Genomic DNA, 14,206 nt, shown 5'->3' with positions numbered 1-14,206 from the left:
TCACCCCTCTCTTTTTTTCTAGATTTTTGGTGGAATTTTTGGGCTCAAATGAGGAGGAAATGGGGGTAGAATGCTTATATAGGAGGGGAAGGGCCGGTCGCCCGAGGGGGGGCGACATGCCCCCTGTTGCCCGCCTGTGGGTGGGCCCCCCGATCGCCCGAGGGGGGGGGGGGGACAGGCCCTCTATCGCCCGTGGGCTCCCCTTGCACCCGCGCGCCCCGGCCAGAGACCTCATTGAAAATTTGAAGAAAAAAAATTATATTTAGGGCCTGTCGCTTCCCAATAGGGCGACCGGGGTATATTTTTGAAATTTTTCGAAATGGACATATATTTTTGAAATTTTGACTTTTTTTAAATATAAAAAAGCGCCTAACTGGATGATGCATGGGCTTGCCATTGGCGTATGGGCCGGCAGCAGTAACGAGCAAATGAAGTAATAGAACGGCCCAAAAGGTACTCAGCCTGATCGATAACGTTTAGCACCTTTCTTTGCGCATGTCGCTCAACATTCTGTAGCTCAGACTGGCAGCCATGGTGACAAACTTGGAGATGCAGCCATGGAAGATGAATATTTTGGAGGTCTTGTGGAAAAATTAAGCATGGCGAGCGCCATACTGAGCCCTCCGCCCCTGCTGCGGAGGCTGGTGAGCACCGTGTGCACAAAGTGCAGTGGAGAGCCTGTAGATACAAGGGAAAGGAGGTGGATTATGCTCGGTGGCTCGTGGGCGAGGAGGATGCGGTGCGCCGGCGCTAGCTAGCTGGGGATCACGAACACATCACCATACATTCAATGTCTTCTGTTGTCACGTCTACTACAAACAAACCAGCCAAAACAGTGAAACACTCGTGTATCACATCCATGTTCATGTGCGTAATTTAAGCATCATAATTTGAATATTACTAGGTTGTATAGTATATACACATTATCAAAGATACATCAGATCCACTACTTAGCGTATTGTCAATGACAGAATGTTACGTACGTTACAAATCTATTACAGATTACTTAAAAGTCAACCAACTACTTTTGGTGTCAAATCGAATTTACGTTTCCCATTATCATCCCACGGTCGGGAGCACTGATGGGGGCATGAGGCTGGTACACCTTTGATTTCTGTTAGCAGACGAACGAAACATCATTTACAAACAGCCATTCATGCCATCTTGCACGCACATATGACTCAGCTGAGTCAACCCTTATCCCAATGGACAACGGAAAGGCCAATGTTAGCATGCATCGAACTAGAGCCACCAGTTCTTCAAGGTGTCAAGTCATGTTCACATTTTTAGTCCAGCAAACTAAAAGTCATCTTAGCAGCCAGAAGGTGCAAGGAACTTGTCGTAGGGACTCAGCACTGGCAGCTTACAAAATTTCGAGCCCCATTGTCCATCAACTGTGCACAGAAACCTATCTGCCTGAGGATCCTCAGGAGATGGCTCGAGCTTCTCCATGGAGGTTTCGCCATCCTGAGAGTTAAGAACCTTGTGAGCACGCACAAATGCACAATAAGGGTGCGGATAGAAAGAAACCTACATACATGGTACCACAATAGCTCTTATTGTTCCTAACAAAGGATAAAACCCCGTCTAGTTCCTCCTAAGTTGGGTCACATTTTCAATTCAGCAATCAAAACTATATATAGAAACACCAAGTTCAAGCAAAAAATATGCAAAACAAAATTAAGTGATATATAGCCAAAGATAAAAACATGCTTTCATCACGTTGTGATACTGCAAGATGTACTCGGTTCAAACAATGTCCAACTGTTCATGAGTAATGTTTCTCAAAAGTCAAAATTACTAACGGTTGTTTAGCCGTGGATAAATTAAGTTGCTTGCTATTACTGACCTCTTTTTGGCTAACACTCATGCAGACAGAGAGCTTTTGCCGCTTCCCGATCAAAAGTGCTTCGCATTTGTTGGCTACGTCCTTGAAAGGTAAATCATGGTTTGTTGACGCTGACAACCTTCCGACATGCTGAGTTGTCTCCGAAACCTACACATAATTGATTAATTCATATGAAATTCATGTGTAATTCTTTTCTAGTTAACAATTAGCAATATGCATGAAACAATTATTGAACGAAATGCATGTGTAATATATTATATTTTAATGTGCATTTTAAAATTTCAAAAAATAGGAGATAAATACATACTGAGTTGAGAAGCTGATTGACATCAAGAAGGCTACTATCTGACTGATCTCGCAATTGAGGTTCTGCTAAGCTGTCAGATGGTTCAACAAGCGTATCATCCTCAAAAACAAATCCTAATGGAATAACCTGCGAAAGTCCAATAGTTTATAAGAACAAAAAAATCATAGATGTTTAACTATTCCTCATATATCACTAACAAGATTTATCACCTCCATAGATTTTTGAGGTAGTTTTCCATTTTGTGATTGATATTTTGAATGTGTTTCTCCAAGAGAACAGATGTCATCTGCTGAAAATTCCTCAAGCAGTTGTTTTCTAATAGTAGATAATTCTAACTGCAGAGAGAGTAACATCAAAACATAATCAAATAAGCAGATCAAAAGTTCACAACATGAAGAATAACAAGAAATAAATATATCATAAACTTTCCGAGCATTACCTCTGATAGCTCTTCCAAACTACTGACTATATTTGATACTGATGTTTCTTTTGATTGTTCTTCATTCATGTCGATGTTGGAGAGTGATTTTAGAGCAAGATCATCATCTTGTTTTGAACCATAACAAGGTTCAACTGTGCTATCAAGAGCCTGCAATCTAGAGTCTTCAACTAAACAAAGAAATGGATCAACCTGCAACATGGCACATAGAAAGAGAAGGTGAAATTAATTAGAGTTTTGTCCCCGGTCTACTTGGGATTTGAGAGTTTTGCTGATCATTTTTTGGGAAATGCGCATACAAATCTTTTGCTGGCCAAAGAGTGCAAAAAATTATTGTGGAATTTTTAATCTCCTATATAGTTCATATACATGACTTCACTGCAAAAAGTAAGAAGCGGGAAGTGGTACGTCTTCACTTACTGTGCTTTTTGTCAACACATGCTTCACAACCGGAATGAGAGATGGAATGTTAAAAGCTTTCGAGAAAAATACGAGCATTGAAGTTGCCAAAGTAAAAAGAGAGCGCCTGCGTGATGGTGGAAGGAAACCTACATTTCATGTCAACATGATCAAAATATCTACATATACATATGAGGAAGTGAAATTAAAGAAATATTCATGCAGAAAATATTTGGCAGAAGCACAAGACTTTCTAGAGAGTATAATACAGCATAGATCCCCAGATAATAGCTAATACAAGTAAAGTTCCATATAGTAAGTACTTTGATTCTGAGTCACAGTTCGCCTAGAAAGCTACAATAAGAGCAACTACTTATATGAGTACTTCCTGAGTTGCTATGGAAGCCCAAGCTAACATGCTAGCAAGATTCTGTTTCCATTACGTGTCATAGCCATCACCTGACAATTTAGGTGCAATCAATAATCATACATTTAAGAATATCTGTTGCACCATAAGACTCAAGGCTCTGAATTGTTAGCTTAATAATATTAGGGAGAGAATAACAAGTTGTGTGGTTGGTTAGTAACAAAAAAAACAATGAAACACTTCAGGTAACAAAATGCAAATAAATGCGGTCATGGAGCCTTCATAACTAATACCTATATTGTATTTTGATCTGAGTAGGATTTTCTGGGGAAGGAAAATTTGGATTGTTCGGTTCAACAAACTAAATTAGCCTATGTACACTTTATTCTCCATAGTCATTCAGCCCAAATTTTGAAAGTCTACATAAATGTGGGTTAGCCAAACCGGTATTGAAGTTATGCATCAAGAAAAACAATGTCCCTTTTAAATACCTCAGTTTTTTTTATGTTTGCTTTCAACAAAACACACTTCTCTTTCAAAGTTTAGGTCAATTCCTATTGCCATTACATATGTTCTTTGACACTGACATGATCAATGAATTATGTTAGTACATCTTCTTTAATGCACATTGTGTGAAATAAAAGTATTAGTTACTACTATGTTAATGGTTCCTTGGCATGCTATCTGGATGATTCATGACCCCCCCCCCTCCGTCCACACACTGCGCTTATGTAGATTGTAGTGCCCTGGTGGAGGTAGGAACTCATAGGCTACAAGATAGAGTTACATGTGCCTCTATTGAGTGTCCTTCATGGCTCCATGGCAGGAGGCAGCCAAATAATCACACAAATTAAGACAGTAGAAGAGTTGTTCTTTGAAATTCTATAAATAACGAGCATTAAATAAAATAGTTTAAAATTACCTGCTTGTAATGGAACACTTCTTAATGAAAAAGCAAGCTGAAAGCTACCAACCAAAACTTCAATACATGAGCCCTATATTAAAATAGAAAATCATACTTATAAATGAGAAAAAAATGTTGATGTTGATCCATGAGAGAGTAATTATGATGTAATGGGCAGTGTAATAAATCCAAAATTTATGGAGAGTGATGAAATTGCCTTAGTTTGCTTTGTCTTTTAAGCTGCCAGATTCTGTGTTAGATTATGGGTCTTCAAAATGTTGTTGAACAAAAAAAAGTTAAAATGGATTTCCAATACCAAGTATTACATTGAGCTATAATACAGATATCGTTATGCCCTTGTCTCATACCAGCAAAAGAAGGTCAAATAAACACCATGGTATTCAAATAGAAAGCAGAGTAACATGTCATCTAACCTTGTCTCCAGAAAACAATAGCATCAAGCTATAAGTATGAGAAATTGCTTCATAGTTTCGCGGAATATTTTCAGGTGACAATGACTGAGTCCATAAGGAGGAAAGAAGAAGATTTATCTGACGAACACTGAGCATGAGAGTGACAGCATCCTATATGTAAATGAAGAAACCTTTTATTCTACATTCTAGTGACAAAGGAAAAGGCACACTTACTAGAGGATCCCGTTAGCCCCAAAAAAAGGGAACATCTAACACAGACCTTTTTCTGAGTGGGTACACCGGAGGTACTTGTATCTGTGGAAGAGGGAGATGAAATATCTTTTGTACTAGCCATCCTTTGAATAGTCTGTGATTTGAATAATTTGGCATCATTTGTACTGATCTCATCTGCATTCTCGCTGATGGGCGTTAGCTTCGTGTTATCTATGTGGGGACTTTCACGAAATGAAAGCATGTCTCTTTTTAATTTCCCAAACAAAGCAGCAGAAGATGAAAACACTGATGTTGTTCTAGATAACGTCCTTCGAAGATCAATCTTGCTTGTATGAGAAGTGTCTGAAAACGAGCACGGAGAGACAGAAGATGGAACAAGAACAACAGAGAAAATCCTATGTGCTCCTAAATGTGTCTCGCAGTCCGGATAGACCATTGCTAAAAGCAGTTGATGAAACAATGCTTCAGGAAATGCCTACAATATATAGTATATCATGTTAAGGATCCGGTCTAGTTAGTAAAGGATGGAAAAAGAATATTGTTAACCAATTTACTTTGCTCTGGTGCGTCAAGTTTGGCAATGATGCAACTATTTGAGCAGTGCGATATGCTGCAGAAATTGTAGACCGTGCAACAATTGTAGAACTTGAAATTCTCTCCAGTACAACAGCTAATGTATCAAGGATAGGCCCAGCATCACCAACCTGAAGAGCGTAAACATAGTAGGAAAAAGTTATCCATAGCTTGCAGCTATAGAGCTGGAGCAGGAAAAGGTTAAAAAATTGACCTTTCTAGACAATTGAACAAGACATTCATCTACAGCTTTCCCATGTCTATTACTCCATTTGATTATGTTGTCTCCACGACCTGCATCACTTGCCAATGATTGCATACTTTTAGCCATATGTCTGACCATGTCGCTTATTGCAGCCATAAGTGCCGTAGAAGACTGAGATTTGGAGTGCTCAGCAAGGCGTGCAGTAACTTCGATGATATCTACAATCATATCTGGTTGCTTCAATACATTCTTATGTTCAAGATGCTTCACTAGCATAGACAACAATATATGTGCATTCTGTCCTGGCATACAATGACGTAAATATCTATCAGGATCAGAAATGGTTGAAGATAACTATGCCCATATAGATATAGATTATATAAATGTAACATATAAGTGCAAGTTGTATACATTAGTAAAATAAGAGAATTGAGGAAACAATGAATACCAAATTTATCCATCACAATTTGCATATCCAGAAGGACACACAATGCTAATCCTTTAGAAGATGACCATAGATTGTTATTATCGAAATAACGAAATATAGCTTCCAGAACTCGTCGGACCGTTGTTGCTTCCCTCGATATTCGAGCAAGGTTGTGTAGACAAATTCCTGACCAAAAGTTTGGACTTTCTGATTCTTCTCTGGGTTGGAAAATGGTTTAAAAGAGATAAGATATTAGATAAATTTGGCATAATATAAAACTTCTACATATTCCATATGCATGAGCTTACTTACATTGTTAAACTTAATCCACCGTGGACAGTTCTAATATCTTTCCATGATGGAACCCTTGTCAAAATGGTAGCAGCAGGAGGTTCATGGCCTTCAGATTTGAGAACTTCATTCACCCACCGAACTCGTTTGTCCTCAACAGGGGCATCATCATTATCAGAATTTGCATATGGGCTCTCATAGTTTTCCATAACTGCAGAAACAACCTGTGAAATCATCAAGCCACAAGGGGTGAGAACAGAGGGACTGTGATAGTTATAATGATGTGACATTGTACACTTCCAGGCTTCTAGTTATATGATGTCATAAGGAACGATAAATTACAAGTTATTAACTAAAGGACATAGCCACCGAATCAGGCCAAACAGAAACCGCTCGCGTCGCCCCAGGAAGGGCGACGCGGGCTGACCTCCGCTTGACGCCGCGAGAGCCCCCGCTGCCGCCGCCGCCTCTGACCCCCGCTTCTCCTCGCCTCCGGCCATCTAACCGGTGGTAACGAGAAGCGGGGGTCCGCCCGCTTCATCAAATCTTCAGATCTGCTTTTTTAGGTTTCTTTTTTCTTTTCCTCCAAAATAATTAGGCTAGGGTTTGGATTGTCGTTTTGATGTCTTCGATCTGGCTTTCTATTTTGTAATGGATTTCCTCCATGGGATATGTCATTTTCTTCGATGGCGGCGTGTTCCTCGTAGAGGGATCGAGGTATATTGGCCTAGTCCTCTTTGAGGAAGGATTGTATATATTTTCCCCTTCGCTGGAATCATCTTTCTGGCCGATAGTGTTACCACTGGTGGTGGCAGATTTGTCCTTCCGGCCGCCCTTGGTGATGGCTAATGGCGGTGTCAGATCTTATGATCGTTTCAACATTCAGAAGATATGGCTGATGTGCTTTCGGCGCCCTTTACTCCCTACAGTGGTTGAGCATTCTGCGCCTCTTTTGCGGTCTCCACGATTGTGGAGTCTTCTGTTGGTGGAAATTGTGATTCTAGTGGCCGGATCTGGTGAAGTTCCATGGGGATGGAGTTTTCTGAAGCAGTGGACTTCGCCAGATGCAAGGAAGATGAAGGATAGGGACCTAGTGGCATGCCTCAATGTAATTTTATTTTATGTTGAGGTCTCAGTTGTAAAAGGGGTTCTATTTTAATGAAATCTGATCCGTTTCTAAAAAAACTAAAGGACATAGCCAAAAAGCTTTATATCATGTGATTGGAAAGAAAAATAATTATAGGACTATGAGCCACCTAGGTCAATCCAACCTAGGCTACCCTAAGATCCTTGTTCAATTGATCCTACTTATGACTTATAAAATGGATATAATAGATAGATGGGAGAAGTAGAAAAATAGTACAATTAGTTGGTTGGACTAAATAGTAGCTTAGTTTTTACTAAAAAATAACTTAACAACTTATGGGAGAAGTAAAGAAATACACGCACATTATCAAGCTCTGCAGAGATATGGGAGTGCTCACCCATAAACCAAATCTGTAAGACAGAGAAATCAATATTAGTTGCCAAAATTCTGGGTAAAGAAAAAGAAATGCAAATGTAGCATAGATAAATAAATATCACATCTTTAAACAGATTCTATATGGGACCCAAAGGATTTAGGGCCTGTTTACTTTCCCAGATGGGACAATAGATGATCCACTATTTGATTTAGAGCATATTTTCTTGCCTAGATGATTCCATCCCCAGATGGGACCGTGCATGGCCGAAAGAAAGAACATTTGACATATCATACCATACTGTGAATTAATCAATCAATAAAAACATCATGACGTAATAAGAGAAAGAAGTACCATAGATGAAAGAGCTTGGAGCCCAGATGCATGAAGAATACGTATCTTCTCCTTCTCTCCCATCTCTTGGGCTAGATGACATAATTTAGGTATCTGGTTTTCTAAATTGAACATGTAAGTACTGTCAACCTATAATGAGAAGATAATAACCCACAATTCAAAATAGTTTGAAAAGATAGTATTAAAACACGATACATCCATCTTGGAAATTGATGCTACAACAATGTTTAAATACCTGATTGTTTATAAAGTCAAAAAGTGTTTGACACGCTATTTTCCGCAAGTCATCATTTCTATTTTGCTCCAATAATGTCTCTACAATTGTTAGAAAGCTGTTGGCAAAAAGTGGCCTGAAAAGTAGTGGGTTCAGCCATTACAACAGGTGTTCACATTTATGGAATAACAAAACTTCAATTGTTGATGCTGTCAGAGAGCAAACTCCATCTAAAATAGGTAGGAATTAAATGGTCACCAGTGAGGATATGTAAATTCTAATGCTTTGAAACTAGGTCATAGGACAGGCGGGGGAGGAAATGCAGCTTTGTTTATAAGTAAAACAACTTACAGTTGCTCCTGACAAGAACATATCACCTTTCGGTAGATTGCCATTACAACTTTAACTAAACCATAACGCTCAGCTCTCATTTCCTTGTAGCACTTTTGCTCTAAGTAAATTGTAATCTGTAAAAGAATATGAGCATAGTTTTCATAAAAGTTTCATTATTGAACTCATATTCAAAAATATACAAACGAGGCATAGAAAAAATGCACCCTTGGAACACGCATTGGATTCCTTGAAATATATTCACACAATTTGCCAATCTTGCGATCATTCGGTGCTTCATCCTGAAATGAACAACAAGCACATTTGAATCTGTCACATTCATATTATAGAGACTTGCCAAAGCAAAGCTTTTTCTTCATAATTATATGTCTATTCTAGAACTTATAATGCTAAGAAAAAATGCTAGAATAATCACCTACAGGTTTACAGCACATGATTTTGCAAAGATAGAATGTGTTACACAGGGAACTAAATAGAAACAGTAACTATAATGGAAAGCGCAAAGCATGCAACATATATGACCACAACTTTTGACCATGTGTAACAGATCTGAATATCTGACCGGTATCCGAGGGAAGATTTCTGCGAGCAACTTCTTGTACCGCTTGACCGGATGGCGGGATCTCGTCCGCAGGGATGGGCAAATGAAGCAGAGCCTCTCGCATGCCGGCAACACCTCCCTCGAAACCACGCCCATCGACATAAGGGTTCCTCAAGCCTCGCCAGCACTCATCCGCACAGCATATGTGCTACGCCATTGCCATCCCAAAGCAAGCTGCCCTGATAAAGATGAGTGTTAGCCAAATTAATCATGTCACGATTCATCAAGCATCATCACGCAAATGAATCAAATCAAGGTGATCCGGCAGGCTAGCAACCCGCCACACGCTCCTAAAGCTTACCGCCCTGCTAACTGCCAAGCGCTAATTCCACGGGCAATTGCACCGGTTACCGATGCTCCGCAGCCAAAGCAACATTACCGGTCAAACATTATTCGAAAACACAATGAATTCCCCATGAATAAAATGCATGCCCACGGTCACAACCACGGAAAGGAGTAATCGAATCAAAGACTCACCTGGGAGGCGGAGACGCCGGGGGGCACGACGAAGATGTACGAGACGTCGCACGTGCTCCGCGCGGTGGGCCGGACCGATCGGTGGAGCGAGCAAAATGTACTGGGGGAGAGAGAAGGGAAGGGAAGGAAGGCAAGGGCGTCTGGTGCTCCCCGTCCTCCTCTTCCTCTCCTCCTTCCTCTCCGCGGCGCGTTCCCTTGCGCGGCTTTGTTGCTGATTGCCTTTCGCCCTCGCCTCCTGCCCTCACGCCTCGCGGGATTTCTATATCTGGGGCTGGGATGAGAGGGTGTGGTGTGGTTATATGTCGCTAGAGGCAACAACCCCACCGACCAGCATCTGAAAAGAATAATCAAAGAGGATTTTAGATGGGTTGCCTACCAATAATATAGCGCGCGGAGACTGTTTCGATGCATGTTAACAGCTAAAGATGAGAAATATTCTATACAGGCATGCAAGAAAAAAAAAATACAACAATGATAACATCACCCATATGCATGCAAATCAAAATTAGAAAAGCTATAACTATTAGACCGAGTATGTAGATTAAATTTGGATTGCATCATTAATGATAAGATCTTCAAAAGAAGACCACACTTGCCTATTCTTGCATGATATTTTTTAAATTTTTAAATACTAATAATTAATTTTGACTACAGGAACAAATATTTTAACAACATCAATAAATATTTATTGTCTACGAATAAAGAAATAAACATGATGAATAAATAATAAGGTGTTATGACCAAAACATTAAACATGCACATATAGGCAAAAACAACATGCACATATACAGAGGAGAAAAATCAAAGAGAGGCATGCTGCAAATGAGTGTTGCCAGAACATGTCGAGAGAGAGAATGGAGAGGAGTGTATCGGTGCATGCATGCAGGTCTAGCAAGTGGGCAAACATGTAGTGCGCCAAGCAAGAAATATATAAGACTCAACTAAAAAGATTAACTGGGCTGATTTGCATCCCTCAATATATTTTATATGCTTCAGGGTGATGAAAACACGGTTTGTAACGTGGACGATATATAGTCCTACCAGGGACGGGCAGGGCAGTGTTTTCCAGAAGTAGGTGCTTCATGTACTTCGTGCCCCTGAGTCTCGGAGAGGCTCAGGCACGTGAGCAACAATGGCGGAGCTAGGCGAGAGGTTGAGGCGGCACTCCAATGGAGGGAGCTGGAGTGATGGCAGTGTACGTGTTTGAGGGAGCCGTAGGGTCTGATTGGTTCCTTTCGCTGCCGAGCCTGGCTCGCAACGGCGATACAGGCCACTGTTGGCCAGGTTCCCGAGGTGCAAGGACTTTTTGTTTGGTTCTCGTTCATACGCAACCAGGCTAGATGGAGATAGCGATTGGTAGCATGTTTAGCTGCAAGCAGACCAGCTGCTTGGGTCTCTGCGCGGTGGCCCAAGCGCTCGCACGCGCATGGCGCCAGCCAGGCTTTGGGAAAACGACCGTTTTCTGCGTACCTCGGGAGCCTGGCTCGGAGTGGACTTTTGCATTTGACGAGACAGGCCTACTGCTGAGTACGAACCAATCATCAAGCTTTTGCATCCATAGAACCTGGTTGCGCTAGATGCGAGCTACCAATCAGGCCCGTAGTGGCTGTGGCAGGCTCCGCAACAATGCCATGCTCTGCTCCATCGAGGTTGAGCAGGTACATACTAGGCAGCGGGCTGGCCCTTTAGGTTGTTGTTGGGACTTCTGTTGGGCCTGCCCAAATTGACCAAAGTGCACCTGCTACGCATGAGAATCCGACATCTTCTTGTTCGATCTTGGGAACCTGGCTCGCTTTGGTTGGGACTTTATTTGGGTTTATCTATGTAGCTGGACCAGATCTATTTTGGGATTTTAAGAAGGATTTGTTCAGATATTGTTGGACCTTGGGTCACTAAGATTCAGGCCCGTCGATGGTCGGAGCAGGATGGGCGACCGCTCCGGGGCCCCAAAAGTTTAACAGCATATATAATGCCAATGGTCAATCGCTCGATGCTCGTCTGGAAAATCACGATGACGAAACGCCGCAGTGAGCACTGCCCCCTGTGCCTTGTGCCTTGTGCCTACATTGTGCGTCGCGTCCCTTCCGTCTTCCCATTGCCCCCGTCGGCCTTCTGTGAACCTGAGATCGGCGATCCCTCTCAACTATCTCCGCCGCCGACAGCAAGCTCCCTCCGCCAGGCGCGCTGTCTTGACGCAGCAGTGACCTTGGCGTTTCACAATCGTAGAACTCCAGCGCACCAGCAGCACTACCCCTAGCCCATGCCTTGACGCAGCACTCCAGCAAGACAGCGCGAGGACGATCTCGTCTCGCAGCAGAATTGCTATAGTAGTATAGTGCCATCTCGGCCAAGCTTACAAGCCGCCAAGACCCAACTGCCAACGTGATGTGAGTTCTTGTATAGTCCTACACCCGAAAAAAAAAACCCCGGCTAGTCCTAACTCCTAAACAACATTACTAATTCTTGTATATGTAATGTGATGTTTGATCCTCTTTGTGTAATTATGTTCTACTATGAAACAAGAATAACTTAATAGGTTGATGACAATAACACTACAGAATGATGTCTTGAAGAAGATTAATTATGAAGACAGCGTAACTGAAAAATTCATTTGAAAAAAATATATTTTAGAGCCTCATTTTGAGTTTCACACAGGGCCCCCAAATTTTTGGAGATGGCCGTGCTAAGATTGGGATGCTATTTGGTCAAATCCGCATATCCAACATTATTATTACTAGTAAATATGCATGTGCATTGGTACGGGTAAAAAATCTCCTAATTGTATTATCATACCATTATAAGTAATGTAATTACAGGAAGGCCATTTTCTAAAATGAAATTCTATATGATGGTCATGCTTTTTTTTGGGGGGGGGGGGTGATAAGGAGCAAAGGTTGTTCTATCAAACGTGTGGTGAGTGGACGTGGATGCAAATGCACAATGGTCAACCTGTGATCATGGATCGCCCGACCCGAAGAACCTAACCCTACCTGCTAGAGAAAAAAAAAGACCTGACCAATACGTGGGCTGCATTCAGGCTGAAATTTACAACCCTCTATAAAATTTGGGCCGGGCACAAGTTCTTTTAAGTCTAGAAATTGTAAAAAAAATCGAGCTTTACTCAACATGACCCAACACCACCACGTATCGGGTTGGACCTAGGCCAAGAAATTCGGTTCGATGATCGGGTCAGGTTCAGATCGAAGAAAAAAGAACACTGGATTATTTTGATGTGACCCGATAAATGATAATGTTAAGTCGGATATAGGTAGAGTTGTGCTTTGGGGGAGGAGTAACGGGGCCATCCCGTGGTTGTGCATGCTGACGAGCGTGTATGGTGGTGATTATTGTTGTTGGTCCTTGATGTTATGGAATGGTGAGAAGGATGATAATTAGGAGTGTCATTGGATAGGGAGGTATGTTGTAGTGATGTAGTCGATCCAATTAGTGATTCCCTGTCAGTCCAATGTTTTTCCTGTTATTATGTTTGGTCATCTGATTGAGATGGAGGCTGATCGAGTATCAAGATTTAGACAGAATAGTATACGTGAAAAACTTTCAGTTCATGCAACATACTTTCTACAAGAACTCAGTAGCCCTCGCAATTTCCCAGAATGCATTTGTGCCTTATTATAAATATTTAAAGCACCAAGCATTTTTTCAAAAAGCCAGACCGGTCAGGGACTCTCATATTCTTTTTATTTCATACTTATTAGGAAGGCACAAAGTCGTTTGTGATGCACTGATGCTGATATCATGATTCGGCTGTTTTGTTGCTAACACAGCGCCATTCTGCCAAGCGCTAAATTGCCAAAGCATTAGGTATGCTGCGGTTGGCCTACTAATCTTTTTGTTGAATAATGAGCCTGCTTCCTAATGGATAAATGCACGCATGCATGGCTTAGGGAGCCACTTGCCACACTAGTTCGGCCGTGGGAAGGGAGAATCGTTCGGCCCACGTAGAAAAATACGGCCCAACCATAGAATCAATCATTGCAGTCAGCAGCCGAACGGGCAGCCGCGGTCAGCCCGTCAGCCGGCTGTATAGAGCAGCCGAACAGGAAGATATTGGACCTCCTTCCAAAATAAATATTATATTGGATATTCTAACGGAATTAATAAAATCATGAATGTTGTTGATATATATATGTTGGACTCCCTACCCCTACTGATTGCTTTTTTGGGGGGAATTTATCTTCTTCATTGATTAAGCAGCATCATTACAATCGTTTAGCAGGCAAGGCTGCAAGAAGCTAGGAGTTGCTCAACCCAAACTAATAAACCCCTACTGATTGCTAGAATCTGTGCCACGTTATTGGAGGGTGTCTCGTCCCCGCCCGA

General features: G+C 41.6%; 1 protein-coding gene across 2 annotated transcripts; it reads right to left on the bottom strand.

The window, feature by feature from the left end:
* Nucleotides 1-868: 868 nt before the first annotated feature.
* On the bottom strand, nucleotides 869-10,104 carry LOC120657379 (protein SEMI-ROLLED LEAF 2-like). 2 transcript variants are annotated; one of them, XM_039935684.1, is made up of 20 exons: nucleotides 9,866-10,104; nucleotides 9,350-9,567; nucleotides 8,994-9,068; nucleotides 8,788-8,903; nucleotides 8,458-8,572; nucleotides 8,223-8,351; nucleotides 7,858-7,905; nucleotides 6,430-6,632; nucleotides 6,139-6,335; nucleotides 5,700-5,992; nucleotides 5,467-5,616; nucleotides 4,959-5,387; nucleotides 4,700-4,849; nucleotides 4,284-4,356; nucleotides 3,016-3,143; nucleotides 2,596-2,787; nucleotides 2,366-2,491; nucleotides 2,157-2,282; nucleotides 1,850-1,996; nucleotides 869-1,467 (listed from the first exon to the last, which is right to left on the bottom strand). In XM_039935684.1, exons 2-20 carry the CDS (start codon nucleotides 9,488-9,490, stop codon nucleotides 1,312-1,314), a joined length of 2,994 nt encoding a protein of 997 aa, XP_039791618.1. In that variant the 5' UTR covers nucleotides 9,491-9,567; nucleotides 9,866-10,104; the 3' UTR covers nucleotides 869-1,311. The 2 variants fall into 2 exon arrangements, with proteins under 2 accessions (XP_039791618.1, XP_039791619.1); XM_039935685.1 differs by having other exon boundaries at nucleotides 9,350-9,562.
* Between the last annotated feature and the right edge of the window lie 4,102 nt (nucleotides 10,105-14,206).

This window comes from Panicum virgatum, chromosome 1N (assembly GCF_016808335.1).
Source record: "Panicum virgatum strain AP13 chromosome 1N, P.virgatum_v5, whole genome shotgun sequence".
Classification (NCBI taxonomy): domain Eukaryota; kingdom Viridiplantae; phylum Streptophyta; class Magnoliopsida; order Poales; family Poaceae; genus Panicum; species Panicum virgatum.
The sequence above is the reverse complement of the archived record's forward strand: the minus strand, read 5'-3'. Positions and strand labels throughout refer to the sequence as shown.